The sequence below is a fragment of the Mobula hypostoma genome, unplaced genomic scaffold (assembly GCF_963921235.1).
Source record: "Mobula hypostoma unplaced genomic scaffold, sMobHyp1.1 scaffold_91, whole genome shotgun sequence".
NCBI classification, from domain to species: domain Eukaryota; kingdom Metazoa; phylum Chordata; class Chondrichthyes; order Myliobatiformes; family Myliobatidae; genus Mobula; species Mobula hypostoma.
The window spans coordinates 5,001-20,200 of record NW_026948190.1 but is presented as its reverse complement, the minus strand read 5'-3'; the positions used below and the strand labels follow the sequence as shown (position 1 = coordinate 20,200).

The 15,200-nt window shown below is 63.2% G+C and overlaps 2 protein-coding genes across 3 annotated transcripts in view; one reads left to right on the top strand and one right to left on the bottom strand.

The window, feature by feature from the left end:
- ftsj3 (FtsJ RNA 2'-O-methyltransferase 3) overlaps positions 1 to 741 on the top strand; it is a 42,149-nt gene extending 41,408 nt beyond the window's left edge. The window contains exon 21 of the mRNA XM_063039648.1: positions 431 to 741. Within this exon, the coding sequence (XP_062895718.1) occupies positions 431 to 623 (193 nt within the window). The 3' untranslated portion in view covers positions 624 to 741. The remainder of the gene's footprint in view (positions 1 to 430) is intronic.
- Positions 742 to 1,458: 717 nt separating this feature from the next.
- The window catches only part of LOC134341740 (glutathione S-transferase P-like), an 18,191-nt gene continuing 4,449 nt past the window's right edge, over positions 1,459 to 15,200 (bottom strand). For both annotated transcript variants that reach the window (XM_063039647.1, XM_063039646.1), the window contains exons 4-7: positions 11,727 to 11,814; positions 11,161 to 11,264; positions 4,461 to 4,574; positions 1,459 to 1,956 (exon numbers count right to left, since the gene is read on the bottom strand). In XM_063039647.1, coding sequence (XP_062895717.1) covers positions 1,768 to 1,956; positions 4,461 to 4,574; positions 11,161 to 11,264; positions 11,727 to 11,814 — 495 coding nt within the window. In that variant the 3' untranslated portion in view covers positions 1,459 to 1,767. The remainder of the gene's footprint in view (positions 1,957 to 4,460; positions 4,575 to 11,160; positions 11,265 to 11,726; positions 11,815 to 15,200) is intronic.

The window sequence follows — 15,200 nt, the reverse complement described above, 5'->3', positions numbered from 1 at the left end:
GCCCGTCCCAAGACTGACCGTCCACTCACCCCCTCCCCGTCCCTCACCCCTCCCCGTCCCTCACCCCCTCCCCGTCCCGAGACTGACCGTCCCTCACCCCCTCCCCGTCCCTCACCCCCTCCCCGTCCCGAGACTGACCGTCCCTCACCCCCTCCCCGTCCCGAGACTGACCGTCCCTCACCCCTCCCCGTCCCTCACCCCCTCCCCGTCCCGAGACTGACCGTCCCTCACCCCTCCCCGTCCCTCTCCTCCTCCCCGTCCCGAGACTGACTGCCTCTCTCCCCCTCCCCGTCGCGAGACTGACCGTCCCTCACCCCCTCCCCGTCCCGAGACTGACTGCCTCTCTCCCCCTCCCCGTCCCGAGACTGACCGTCCCTCACCCCCTCCCCATCCCCAGACTGACTGCCTCTCTCCCCCTCTACCCTGACAGCATCTACAAGAAGGCTGGGCTGGGCCGAGAGAAGCGTGAGGTCACCTACGTCGTGTCCAAGAAGGGGGCTGCCCGGCGTTCGGGGCGGCCCGCGGGGGTGAAGGGCAAGTATCGGATGGTGGACCCTCGCATGAAGAAGGACAGCCGGCCCGGGGGCAAGGAGGCAGGGGGCAAGAGGAAGGGGCGGAAGTAGAGGGCATAACCCCCCCCTCCACCGGCTTCACCCCCCCCATCCCCATCTCCCCTTCTTTCACGTGTACAGAGATGTCTCCTTTGCAAATAAACCCGCGCTGTGCTGGTCACACGGTGCGTCAGACGACTTCCGGAGCCTGCGTCTCCTTCTTTGTTGCACGGGCTGTATCTGGGGGCGGTCAGTTCGATGGGGAGGGTGGAGTGGCTGGCGGAAGTAGGCCCCCTCTCCCACCACCTCTCCGTCTACCCTTTCCTCAATCGGCAGCGGCAATCTCCACCCCGTTTCCCTACACGCACTCTACCCCACCCCCCACGCTGCCCACCCTGCCTCTGTCACACCCCCCACCTTCCCGGTTTCCAAAAACGCCCCACCCCGTCTCCTCCGCCAACACCCCCCCGCCCCCAGTTTGGTGACCCCACTCTTACAGAGGGCGGCGGGGGACATAAAGGAAGACCGTCATCAGTCAGAACTTTGGGAAGCTTTATTTCGTACCAAGCAGCGAGAGGGGAGAGCGCGCGCGCGTGTTAGTCAGGTGTGGAGAGGCCAGGGGCCTGTATCTATGCGTGTGGAGAGGCCGGGGGCCTGTATCCATGCGTGTGGAGAGGCCGGGGGCCTGTATCTGTGGGTGCGGAGAGGCCGGGGGCCTGTATCTATGCGTGCGGAGAGGCCTGAGGCCTGTATCTGTGGGTGCGGAGAGGCCTGAGGCCTGTATCTGTGGGTGCGGAGAGGCCTGAGGCCTGTATCTGTGGGTGCGGAGAGGCCTGAGGCCTGTATCTGTGGGTGCGGAGAGGCCTGAGGCCTGTATCTGTGGGTGCGGAGAGGCCTGAGGCCTGTATCTGTGGGTGCGGAGAGGCCTGAGGCCTGTATCTATGCGTGCGGAGAGGCCGGGGGCCTGTATCTATGCGTGCGGAGAGGCCGGGGGCCTGTATCTATGCGTGCGGAGAGGCCTGAGGCCGGTATCTATGGGTGTGGAGGTCTGGGGGCCTTCTTGACGGGGACTGTTGAACTGGTGATGGTCAATGTGTGTGTGTGTGTGGCGTCCGGTGGCCTTCATCTCTATGCCCCTGCCCCTCTCGATGGGGACGGTTGGAGTGGGGACAGTATCTCCCCTCTCTGGCGGCCGCAGGGCCGGGGCCGGGGGGGATCACTGCTTCCCGTTGCCGTTGATGGGCAGCTTGGTGTGGGCGTCGCTCTTCAGGTACTTGCTGAGTGCGGGCCTCGAGGTCACCCTCTGGTAGTAGGCCTGCAGCAGGGGCAGCTCCTTCAGGCACGTGGGCTCCAGCGTCTGCAGGTTCAGCAGCAAGTCCACCAGATTGTAGTCGGCGTAGCAGATCTGGGGGGGTGTGGGGGTGCAATGAGAATGAGAAAGTTAGAGAGCTCACCAGAGTCAGACGTATCACACGGGTCAGACACGGTGTGGAGCTCCCTCTACATCACCCCCACTGTGTGTCCCCCCACTTTATCCCCAGTGTGGGCACCGAGCTCTCCCGGGACACGGGTCAGACACGGTGTGGAGCTCCCTCTACATCACCCCCACAGTGTGTCCCCCCCCCCACTTTATCCCCAGTGTGGGCACCGAGCGCTCCCGGGACACGGGTCAGACACGGTGTGGAGCTCCCTCTACATCACCCCCACAGTGTGTCCCTACCCCCCACTTTATCCCCAGTGTGGGCACCGAGCGCTCCCGGGACACGGGTCAGACACGGTGTGGAGCTCCCTCTACATCACCCCCACAGTGTGTCCCCCCACTTTATCCCCAGTGTGGGCACCGAGCGCTCCCGGGACACGGGTCAGACACGGTGTGGAGCTCCCTCTACATCACCCCCACAGTGTGTCCCCCACTTTATCCCCAGTGTGGGCACCGAGCGTTCCCGGGACACGGGTCAGACACGGTGTGGAGCTCCCTCTACATCACCCCCACAGTGTGTCCCTACCCCCCACTTTATCCCCAGTGTGGGCACCGAGCGCTCCCGGGACACGGGTCAGACACGGTGTGGAGCTCCCTCTACATCACCCCCACAGTGTGTCCCCCCACTTTATCCCCAGTGTGGGCACCGAGCGCTCCCGGGACACGGGTCAGACACGGTGTGGAGCTCCCTCTACATCACCCCCACAGTGTGTCCACCCCCCCACTTTATCCCCAGTGTGGGCACCGAGCGCTCCCGGGACACGGGTCAGACACGGTGTGGAGCTCCCTCTACATCACCCCCACAGTGTGTCCACCCCCCCACTTTATCCCCAGTGTGGGCACCGAGCGCTCCCGGGACACGGGTCAGACACGGTGTGGAGCTCCCTCTACATCACCCCCACAGTGTGTCCCCCCCCACTTTATCCCCAGTGTGGGCACCGAGCGCTCCCGGGACACGGGTCAGACATGGTGTGGAGCTCCCTCTACATCACCCCCACAGTGTGTCCCCCCACTTTATCCCCAGTGTGGGCACCGAGCGCTCCCGGGACACGGGTCAGACACGGTGTGGAGCTCCCTCTACATCACCCCCACAGTGTGTCCCCCCACTTTATCCCCAGTGTGGGCACCGAGCGCTCCCGGGACACGGGTCAGACACGGTGTGGAGCTCCCTCTACATCACCCCCACAGTGTGTCCCCCCACTTTATCCCCAGTGTGGGCACCGAGCGCTCCCGGGACACGGGTCAGACACGGTGTGGAGCTCCCTCTACATCACCCCCACAGTGTGTCCACCCCCCCACTTTATCCCCAGTGTGGGCACCGAGCGCTCCCGGGACACGGGTCAGACACGGTGTGGAGCTCCCTCTACATCACCCCCACAGTGTGTCCCCCCACTTTATCCCCAGTGTGGGCACCGAGCGCTCCCGGGACACGGGTCAGACACGGTGTGGAGCTCCGTCTACATCACCCCCACAGTGTGTCCCCCCCACTTTATCCCCAGTGTGGGCACCGAGCGGTCCCAGGACACGGGTCAGACACAGTGTGGAGCTCCCTCTACATCACCCCCACAGTGTGTCCCTAACCCCCCCACTTTATCCCCAGTGTGGGCACCGAGCGCTCCCAGGACACGGGTCAGACACGGTGTGGAGCTCCCTCTACATCACCCCCACAGTGTGTCCCTCCCCCCACTTTATCCCCAGTGTGGACACCGAGCGTTCCCGGGACACGGGTCAGACACGGTGTGGAGCTCCCTCTACATCACCCCCACAGTGTGTCCCCCCCACTTTATCCCCAGTGTGGGCACCGAGCGCTCCCGGGACGCAGGTCAGACACGGTGTGGAGCTCCCTCTACATCACCCCCACAGTGTGTCCCTACCCACTTTATCCCCAGTGTGGGCACCGAGCGCTCCTCGGATACGGGTCAGACACGGTGTGGAGCTCCCTCTACGTCACCCCCACAGTGTGTCCCCCCCACTTTATCCCCAGTGTGGGCACCGAGCGCTCCCGGGACGCAGGTCAGACACGGTGTGGAGCTCCCTCTACATCACCCCCACAGTGTGTCCCTACCCCCCCCCACGTTATCCCCAGTGTGGGCACCGAGCGCTCCCGGGACACGGGTCAGACACAGTGCGGAGCTCCCTCTACATCACCCCCACAGTGTGTCCCTACCCCCCCCCACGTTATCCCCAGTGTGGGCACCGAGCGCTCCCGGGACACGGGTCAGACACAGTGTGGAGCTCCCTCTACGTCACCCCCACAGTGTGTCCCCCCCACTTTATCCCCAGTGTGGGCACCGAGCGCTCCCGGGACGCAGGTCAGACACGGTGTGGAGCTCCCTCTACATCACCCCCACAGTGTGTCCCTACCCCCCCCCACGTTATCCCCAGTGTGGGCACCGAGCGCTCCTGGGACGCCCCTCTCTGTCACTGACCTTCTCTCCGTGGATGAATCCTGCGCTTTCCCCCTTATTGTTATTTTTCAGCAGTCCCTCGAACCACTTCAGTTCGTCCGGGAGACTTTTGATGAAATCGGCCTTCCCGGTCTCCTGGGGTAAGGGAATGACGGGGACCGTTCAGCGAGTCAACCTCCTCAATCCCCAGCTCGGCCCCTGCTTCAACCGCCTGCCTGTCTCCTCCTCCACTCTCAGCACTCACTCCCTCCTTCTCACCCTCCCCATCGCCACCTCCCCTCCACTCCCCATCCCTCCTTCCCTCTGCCTCCCAACTCCCATCGCCACCTCCCCTCCACTCCTCCTCCCAACTCCCATCGCCACCTCCCCTCCACTCCTCCTCCCAACTCCCATCCCCACCTCCCCTCCACTCCTCCTCCCAACTCCCATCCCTCCCTCCCTCCACTCCTCCTCCCAACTCCCATCGCCACCTCCCCTCCACTCCTCCTCCCAACTCCCATCGCCACCTCCCCTCCACTCCTCCTCCCAACTCCCATCCCTCCCTCCCTCCACTCCTCCTCCCAACTCCCATCCCTCCCTCCCTCCACTCCTCCTCCCAACTCCCATCCCCACCTCCCCTCCACTCCTCCTCCCAACTCCCATCCCTCCCTCCCTCCACTCCTCCTCCCAACTCCCATCGCCACCTCCCCTCCACTCCTCCTCCCAACTCCCATCGCCACCTCCCCTCCACTCCTCCTCCCAACTCCCATCCCTCCCTCCCTCCACTCCTCCTCCCAACTCCCATCGCCACCTCCCCTCCACTCCTCCTCCCAACTCCCATCGCCACCTCCCCTCCACTCCTCCTCCCAACTCCCATCCCCACCTCCCCTCCACTCCTCCTCCCAACTCCCATCCCTCCCTCCCTCCACTCCTCCTCCCAACTCCCATCGCCACCTCCCCTCCACTCCTCCTCCCAACTCCCATCGCCACCTCCCCTCCACTCCTCCTCCCAACTCCCATCCCCACCTCCCATCCACTCCTCCTCCCAACTCCCATCCCTCCCTCCCTCCACTCCTTGTCCCAACTCCCATCCCCACCTCCCCTCCACTCCTCCTCCCAACTCCCATCCCCACCTCCCCTCCACTCCTCCTCCCAACTCCCATCCCTCCCTCCCTCCACTCCTTCTCCCAACTCCCATCCCCACCTCCCCTCCACTCCTCCTCCCAACTCCCATCCCTCCCTCCCTCCACTCCTTCTCCCAACTCCCATCCCCACCTCCCCTCCACTCCTTCTCCCAACTCCCATCCCCACCTCCCCTCCACTCCTCCTCCCAACTCCCATCCCTCCCTCCCTCCACTCCTTCTCCCAACTCCCATCGCCACCTCCCCTCCACTCCTCCTCCCAACTCCCATCCCCACCTCCCCTCCACTCCTCCTCCCAACTCCCATCCCTCCCTCCCTCCACTCCTCCTCCCAACTCCCATCCCTCCCTCCACTCCACTCCTCCTCCCAACTCCCATCGCCACCTCCCCTCCACTCCTCCTCCCAACTCCCATCCCCACCTCCCCTCCACTCCTCCTCCCAACTCCCATCCCTCCCTCCCTCCACTCCTTCTCCCAACTCCCATCCCCACCTCCCCTCCACTCCTTCTCCCAACTCCCATCCCCACCTCCCGTCCACTCCTCCTCCCAACTCCCATCCCTCCCTCCCTCCACTCCTTCTCCCAACTCCCATCGCCACCTCCCCTCCACTCCTCCTCCCAACTCCCATCCCCACCTCCCCTCCACTCCACCTCCCAACTCCCATCCCTCCCTCCCTCCACTCCTCCTCCCAACTCCCATCCCTCCCTCCACTCCACTCCTCCTCCCAACTCCCATCGCCACCTCCCCTCCACTCCTCCTCCCAACTCCCATCCCCACCTCCCCTCCACTCCTCCTCCCAACTCCCATCCCCACCTCCCCTCCACTCCTCCTCCCAACTCCCATCGCCACCTCCCCTCCACTCCTCCGCCCAACTCCCATCCCCACCTCCCCTCCACTCCTCCTCCGAACTCCCATCCCCACCTCCCCTCCACTCCACCTCCCAACTCCCATCCCCACCTCCCCTCCACTCCTCCTCCCAACTCCCATCCCCACCTCCCCTCCACTCCTCCTCCCAACTCCCATCCCCACCTCCCCTCCACTCCTCCTCCCAACTCCCATCCCCACCTCCCCTCCACTCCTCCTCCCAACTCCCATCCCTCCCTCCCTCCACTCCTTCTCCCAACTCCCATCCCCACCTCCCCTCCACTCCTCCTCCCAACTCCCATCCCCACCTCCCCTCCACTCCTCCTCCCAACTCCCATCCCCACCTCCCCTCCACTCCTCCTCCCAACTCCCATCGCCACCTCCCCTCCACTCCTCCTCCCAACTCCCATCCCTCCCTCCCTCCACTCCTCCTCCCAACTCCCATCCCTCCCTCCACTCCACTCCTCCTCCCAACTCCCATCGCCACCTCCCCTCCACTCCTCCTCCCAACTCCCATCCCCACCTCCCCTCCACTCCTCCTCCCAACTCCCATCGCCACCTCCCCTCCACTCCTCCGCCCAACTCCCATCCCCACCTCCCCTCCTCCTCCGAACTCCCATCCCCACCTCCCCTCCACTCCTCCTCCCAACTCCCATCCCTCCCTCCACTCCTCCTCCCAACTCCCATCCCTCCCTCCACTCCTCCTCCCAACTCCCATCCCCACCTCCCCTCCACTCCTCCTCCCAACTCCCATCCCCACCTCCCCTCCACTCCTCCTCCCAACTCCCATCGCCACCTCCCCTCCACTCCTCCGCCCAACTCCCATCCCCACCTCCCCTCCACTCCTCCTCCCAACTCCCATCCCCACCTCCCCTCCACTCCTCCTCCCAACTCCCATCCCTCCCTCCCTCCACTCCTCCTCCCAACTCCCATCCCTCCCTCCCTCCACTCCTCCTCCCAACTCCCATCGCCACCTCCCCTCCACTCCTCCTCCCAACTCCCATCGCCACCTCCCTCCACTCCTCCTCCCAACTCCCATCCCTCCCTCCCTCCACTCCTCCTCCCAACTCCCATCGCCACCTCCCCTCCACTCCTCCTCCCAACTCCCATCGCCACCTCCCCTCCACTCCTCCTCCCAACTCCCATCCCTCCCTCCCTCCACTCCTCCTCCCAACTCCCATCGCCACCTCCCCTCCACTCCTCCTCCCAACTCCCATCGCCACCTCCCCTCCACTCCTCCTCCCAACTCCCATCCCCACCTCCCCTCCACTCCTCCTCCCAACTCCCATCCCTCCCTCCCTCCACTCCTCCTCCCAACTCCCATCGCCACCTCCCCTCCACTCCTCCTCCCAACTCCCATCCCTCCCTCCCTCCACTCCTCCTCCCAACTCCCATCCCTCCCTCCACTCCACTCCTCCTCCCAACTCCCATCGCCACCTCCCCTCCACTCCTCCTCCCAACTCCCATCCCCACCTCCCCTCCACTCCTCCTCCCAACTCCCATCGCCACCTCCCCTCCACTCCTCCGCCCAACTCCCATCCCCACCTCCCCTCCTCCTCCGAACTCCCATCCCCACCTCCCCTCCACTCCTCCTCCCAACTCCCATCCCTCCCTCCACTCCTCCTCCCAACTCCCATCCCTCCCTCCACTCCTCCTCCCAACTCCCATCCCCACCTCCCCTCCACTCCTCCTCCCAACTCCCATCCCCACCTCCCCTCCACTCCTCCTCCCAACTCCCATCGCCACCTCCCCTCCACTCCTCCGCCCAACTCCCATCCCCACCTCCCCTCCACTCCTCCTCCCAACTCCCATCCCCACCTCCCCTCCACTCCTCCTCCCAACTCCCATCCCTCCCTCCCTCCACTCCTCCTCCCAACTCCCATCCCTCCCTCCCTCCACTCCTCCTCCCAACTCCCATCGCCACCTCCCCTCCACTCCTCCTCCCAACTCCCATCGCCACCTCCCCTCCACTCCTCCTCCCAACTCCCATCCCTCCCTCCCTCCACTCCTCCTCCCAACTCCCATCGCCACCTCCCCTCCACTCCTCCTCCCAACTCCCATCGCCACCTCCCCTCCACTCCTCCTCCCAACTCCCATCCCCACCTCCCCTCCACTCCTCCTCCCAACTCCCATCCCTCCCTCCCTCCACTCCTCCTCCCAACTCCCATCGCCACCTCCCCTCCACTCCTCCTCCCAACTCCCATCGCCACCTCCCCTCCACTCCTCCTCCCAACTCCCATCCCCACCTCCCCTCCACTCCTCCTCCCAACTCCCATCCCTCCCTCCCTCCACTCCTCCTCCCAACTCCCATCGCCACCTCCCCTCCACTCCTCCTCCCAACTCCCATCGCCACCTCCCCTCCACTCCTCCTCCCAACTCCCATCCCCACCTCCCTTCCACTCCTCCTCCCAACTCCCATCCCTCCCTTCCTCCACTCCTTGTCCCAACTCCCATCCCCACCTCCCCTCCACTCCTCCTCCCAACTCCCATCCCCACCTCCCCTCCACTCCTCCTCCCAACTCCCATCCCTCCCTCCCTCCACTCCTTCTCCCAACTCCCATCCCCACCTCCCCTCCACTCCTCCTCCCAACTCCCATCCCTCCCTCCCTCCACTCCTTCTCCCAACTCCCATCCCCACCTCCCCTCCACTCCTTCTCCCAACTCCCATCCCCACCTCCCCTCCACTCCTCCTCCCAACTCCCATCCCTCCCTCCCTCCACTCCTTCTCCCAACTCCCATCGCCACCTCCCCTCCACTCCTCCTCCCAACTCCCATCCCCACCTCCCCTCCACTCCTCCTCCCAACTCCCATCCCTCCCTCCCTCCACTCCTCCTCCCAACTCCCATCCCTCCCTCCACTCCACTCCTCCTCCCAACTCCCATCGCCACCTCCCCTCCACTCCTCCTCCCAACTCCCATCCCCACCTCCCCTCCACTCCTCCTCCCAACTCCCATCCCCACCTCCCCTCCACTCCTCCTCCCAACTCCCATCGCCACCTCCCCTCCACTCCTCCGCCCAACTCCCATCCCCACCTCCCCTCCACTCCTCCTCCGAACTCCCATCCCCACCTCCCCTCCACTCCTCCTCCCAACTCCCATCCCCACCTCCCCTCCACTCCTCCTCCCAACTCCCATCCCCACCTCCCCTCCACTCCTCCTCCCAACTCCCATCCCCACCTCCCCTCCACTCCTCCTCCCAACTCCCATCCCCACCTCCCCTCCACTCCTCCTCCCAACTCCCATCCCTCCCTCCCTCCACTCCTTCTCCCAACTCCCATCCCCACCTCCCCTCCACTCCTCCTCCCAACTCCCATCCCCACCTCCCCTCCACTCCTCCTCCCAACTCCCATCCCCACCTCCCCTCCACTCCTCCTCCCAACTCCCATCGCCACCTCCCCTCCACTCCTCCTCCCAACTCCCATCCCTCCCTCCCTCCACTCCTCCTCCCAACTCCCATCCCTCCCTCCACTCCACTCCTCCTCCCAACTCCCATCGCCACCTCCCCTCCACTCCTCCTCCCAACTCCCATCCCCACCTCCCCTCCACTCCTCCTCCCAACTCCCATCGCCACCTCCCCTCCACTCCTCCGCCCAACTCCCATCCCCACCTCCCCTCCTCCTCCCAACTCCCATCCCCACCTCCCCTCCACTCCTCCTCCCAACTCCCATCCCTCCCTCCACTCCTCCTCCCAACTCCCATCCCTCCCTCCACTCCTCCTCCCAACTCCCATCCCTCCCTCCACTCCTCCTCCCAACTCCCATCCCCACCTCCCCTCCACTCCTCCTCCCAACTCCCATCCCCACCTCCCCTCCACTCCTCCTCCCAACTCCCATCGCCACCTCCCCTCCACTCCTCCGCCCAACTCCCATCCCCACCTCCCCTCCACTCCTCCTCCCAACTCCCATCCCCACCTCCCCTCCACTCCTCCTCCCAACTCCCATCCCTCCCTCCCTCCACTCCTCCTCCCAACTCCCATCCCTCCCTCCCTCCACTCCTCCTCCCAACTCCCATCCCTCCCTCCCTCCACTCCTCCTCCCAACTCCCATCCCTCCCTCCCTCCACTCCTCCTCCCAACTCCCATCCCTCCCTCCACTCCTCCTCCCAACTCCCATCCCTCCCTCCCCTCCACTCCTCCTCCCAACTCCCATCCCTCCCTCCCTCCACTCCTCCTCCCAACTCCCATCCCTCCCTCCACTCCTCCTCTCCCAACTCCCATCCCTCCCTCCACTCCTCCTCCCAACTCCCATCCCTCCCTCCACTCCTCCTCCCAACTCCCATCCCTCCCTCCCTCCACTCCTTCTCCCAACTCCCATCCCTCCCTCCCTCCACTCCTCCTCCCAACTCCCATCCCTCCCTCCACTCCTCCTCCCAACTCCCATCCCTCCCTCCACTCCTCCTCCCAACTCCCATCCCTCCCTCCCTCCACTCCTCCTCCCAACTCCCATCCCTCCCTCCCTCCACTCCTCCTCCCAACTCCCATCCCCACCTCCCCTCCACTCCTCCTCCCAACTCCCATCCCTCCCTCCCTCCACTCCTCCTCCCAACTCCCATCCCTCCCTCCCTCCACTCCTCCTCCCTCCTTCCACTCCTCCCAACTCCCATCCCTCCCTCCCTCCACTCCTCCTCCCAACTCCCATCCCTCCCTCCCTCCACTCCTCCTCCCAACTCCCATCCCTCCCTCCACTCCATCCGCCCTCCCCTTCACCTTCCCTCCCTTTCCCGCTCTCCCCTCACTCACGTAGTTCTTGTAGATGAGGGTGAGGTACTTGATCCTCAGATCCTCCACCCCGTCGTTGATCATATCGATCTCGGCGTTGACCTTAATGTCCGTCCCATGGCACCCTGCAGGGCCCAGAGGGCAGAGAGTGGGGTCAGGGGTCGCCCCAAAGCAGCTCTCCCACCTCCTCCGCTCCCCTCCGTCCACTCCCTCCTTCAGGCTTAGTGGCCCTCCCTCGTTCCCTGCTGCCCCCCTCCCCCACCGCCACTCTCCGACGCACCCCTCTCCGACGCACCCCTCTCCCGTCGGCCTCGGGACCCTGCCTGGCGTCGGTCGTGAGGGGCAGGAGGAAGGGAGGGTGGAGGTTGTGTGTGTGTGTGGGGTGGGTTGGGCAGGCCTTGAGGGGCCAGTGAGGGGAGAGTGGAGGGTGGGATGGTGTCGGGGAGGGGTGCCCACGGGAGGTCCTCCCCGCCCAGACAAGCCCCTGAATCTCGCTGCTCCCCCCCCCCCCGTCTTTACACCCAACCTCCCACCACCCTCTTCCACCTCCTGGGCCCTCGCTCCCTCCCCTCCTCCACCTGCCTCACCGAATTTGCTTCCCAGATAGCGGAGGATGGCGTTGGACTGGAAGAGTACCAGGTCTCCGTCCTGCACCTTGGGCAGCTGCCCGAACACCTGTGGTGGGCAAAGGAAGGCCGTGAGCCAAGTTAACCCCCAGCAGCGTCAACCACCACCCCCCCGAGACCCCGGAAGAAAGACCCCCGTCCCCTCGACATTGCACTGGAACGATCTTAATCTCGCGGCCAACACCCTCGCACAACTGGACCCTCCGAGCGCAGAGGGTTGACACGGGATTCAACGGGCCGCGGACGGGCTGGGCTGAGACGAGCGTACCATCCCGCCCAGCGCCCCCGGAAGACTTAAAAAAATCTTTTACTGATTTACAACATTTGAATCGCAGCGCACTTAATGACACTTCCTCAACAGGAAAAAGGACTCTTTTTGTGCAACACACATCAAAGTTGCTGGTGAACGCAGCAGGCCAGGCAGCATCTCTAGGAAGAGGTGCAGTCGACGTTTCAGGCCGAGACCCTTCGTCAGGACTAACTGAAGGAAGAGCTAGTAAGGGATTTGAAAGTTGCAGTGGGAGGGGGAGATCCAAAATGATAGGAGAAGACAGGAGGGGGAGGGATGGAGCCAAGAGCTGGACAGGTGATTGGCAAAGGGGATACGAGAGGATCATGGGACAGGAGGTCCGGGAAGAAAGACAAGGGGGGGGGGAACCCAGAGGATGGGCAAGGGGTATAGTCAGAGGGAGAGATGGAGAAAAAGGAGAGTGAGAGAAAGAATGTGTGTATAAAAATAAATAACAGATGGGGTACGAGGGGGAGGTGGGGCCTTAGCGGAACTTTGAGAAGTCAATGTTCATGCCATCAGGTTGGAGGGCTACCCATACGGAATATAAGGTGTTGTTCCTCCAACCTGTGTGTGGCCTCATCTTTACAGTAGAGGAGGCCGTGGATAGACATATCAGAATGGGAATGGGACGTGGAATTAAAATGTGTGGCCACCGGGAGATCCTGCTTTCTCTGGCGGACAGAGCGTAGATGTTCAGCAAAGCGGTCTCCCAGTCTGCGTCGGGTCTCGCCAATATATAGAAGGCCACATCGGGAGCACCGGACGCAGTACATCACCCCAGTCGACTCACAGGTGAAGTGTCGCCTCACCTGGAAGGACTGTCTGGGGCCCTGAATGGTGGTGAGGGAGGAAGTGTTTTTTCCTTTTTGTGTGCAGTTTTGGCCCCCCTATCTTAGAAGGGATGTACTGATGTTGGAGAGAGTTCAGAGAAGATTTACGAGGACGATTCCTGGAATGCAGGGGCTAACATATGAGGAGCGTTTGTCGGCTCTTGGACTGTATTCATCAGAGTATAGAAGAATGAGAGGGGACCTCATAGAAACATTTCGAATGTTGAAAGGGTTGGACAGAGTAGATGTGGAAAGGCTGTTTCCCTTGGTGGGTGAGTCCAGGACAAGAGGCCACAGTCTTAGAATTAGAGGGTACCGATTTAAAACAGAGATGAGGAGAATTTTTTTCAGCCAGGTGCAGCCAGTTGGTTTCAGAAGTCACATAATTAGTTAAATGGAGATCAGTGCACGCAGTTGAGGTGTTTCAATTGTTTGTAGTAAAAATACACCTGTATCTGGAAGGTCCAACTGCTGGTGAGTCAGTATCCAGGCAAGAAACTACACCATGAAGACAAAAACACACTGCAAGCAACTCGACAAAAAGGTTCTTGAATAGCACAGGTCAGGAGACGGATACGAGAGAATTTCCAGGTCACTGAATATTCCCTTGGAGTACAGTTAAGTCAGTCATCAAGAAATGGGAAGTATATGGCTGAGCTGTAAATCTGCCTAGAGCAGACTGTCCTCCATTTAACTAATGATGTGACCTCTAAAACCAACTGGCTGCACCAGTGATGATTTGCTGTGTCATTTTAAAGAGGGTGAATTAATGCCATCGATTATTTTGTGTTTTATATTTGTGGTTAATTTAGATCACTTTGTAGAGATCTGTTTTCATTGAGACACGAAAGAGTCTTTTTCTGTCGATCAGTGTCAGAAAAAGCCAGACGAAATCCACTGTGATTCAACGTCGTAAAAGAATAAAACACGATAACTTCCAAAAGCGGGTGAATACTTTCAGCAGGTACTGTATGTACATCACAGCCCCCCTGTCCCTCGACACTCCCCACCGTTCACGGTGCGTGTCCCACCCTCGTACCCCGAGGTCCCCCTGTCCCTCGACACTCCCCACCGTTCACGGTGCGTGTCCTACCCTTGTACACCGAAGTCCCCCTGTCCCTCGACACTCCCCACCGTTCACGGTGCGTGTCCTACCCTCGTACCCCGAGGTCCCCCTGTCCCTCGACACTCCCCACCGTTCACGGTGCGTGTCCTACCCTCGTACCCCGAGGTCCCCCTGTCCCTCGACACTCCCCACCGTTCACGGTGCGTGTCCCACCCTCGTACCCCGAGGTCCCCCTGTCCCTCGACACTCCCCACCGTTCACGGTGCGTGTCCTACCCTTGTACACCGAAGTCCCCCTGTCCCTCGACACTCCCCACCGTTCACGGTGCGTGTCCTACCCTCGTACCCCGAGGTCCCCCTGTCCCTCGACACTCTCCACCGTTCACGGTGCGTGTCTTACCCTCGTACCCCGAGGTCCCCCTGTCCCTCGACACTCCCCACCGTTCACGGTGCGTGTCTTACCCTCGTACCCCGAGGTCCCCCTGTCCCTCGACACTCCCCACCGTTCACGGTGCGTGTCCCACCCTCGTACCCCAAGGTCCCCCTGTCCCTCGACACTCCCCACCGTTCACGGTGCGTGTCCTACCCTTGTACACCGAAGTCCCCCTGTCCCTCGACACTCCCCTCCGTTCACGGTGCGTGTCCTACCCTCGTACCCCGAGGTCCCCCTGTCCCTCGACACTCCCCACCGTTCACGGTGCGTGTCCTACCCTTGTACACCGAAGTCCCCCTGTCCCTCGACACTCCCCACCGTTCACGGTGCGTGTCCTACCCTCGTACCCCGAGGTCCCCCTGTCCCTCGACACTCTCCACCGTTCACGGTGCGTGTCTTACCCTCGTACCCCGAGGTCCCCCTGTCCCTCGACACTCCCCTCCGTTCACGGTGCGTGTCCTACCCTCGTACCCCGAGGTCCCCCTGTCCCTCGACACTCCCCACCGTTCACGGTGCGTGTCCTACCCTCGTACCCCGAGGTCCCCCTGTCCCTCGACACTCCCCACCGTTCACGGTGCGTGTCCCACCCTCGTACCCCGAGGTCCCCCTGTCCCTCGACACTCCCCTCCGTTCACGGTGCGTGTCCTACCCTCGTACCCCGAGGTCCCCCTGTCCCTCGACACTCCCCTCCGTTCACGGTGCGTGTCCTACCCTCGTACCCCGAGGTCCCCCTGTCCCTCGACACTCCCCTCCGTTCACGGTGCGTGTCCTACCCTCGTACCCCGAGGTCCCCCTGTCCCTCGACACTCCCCACC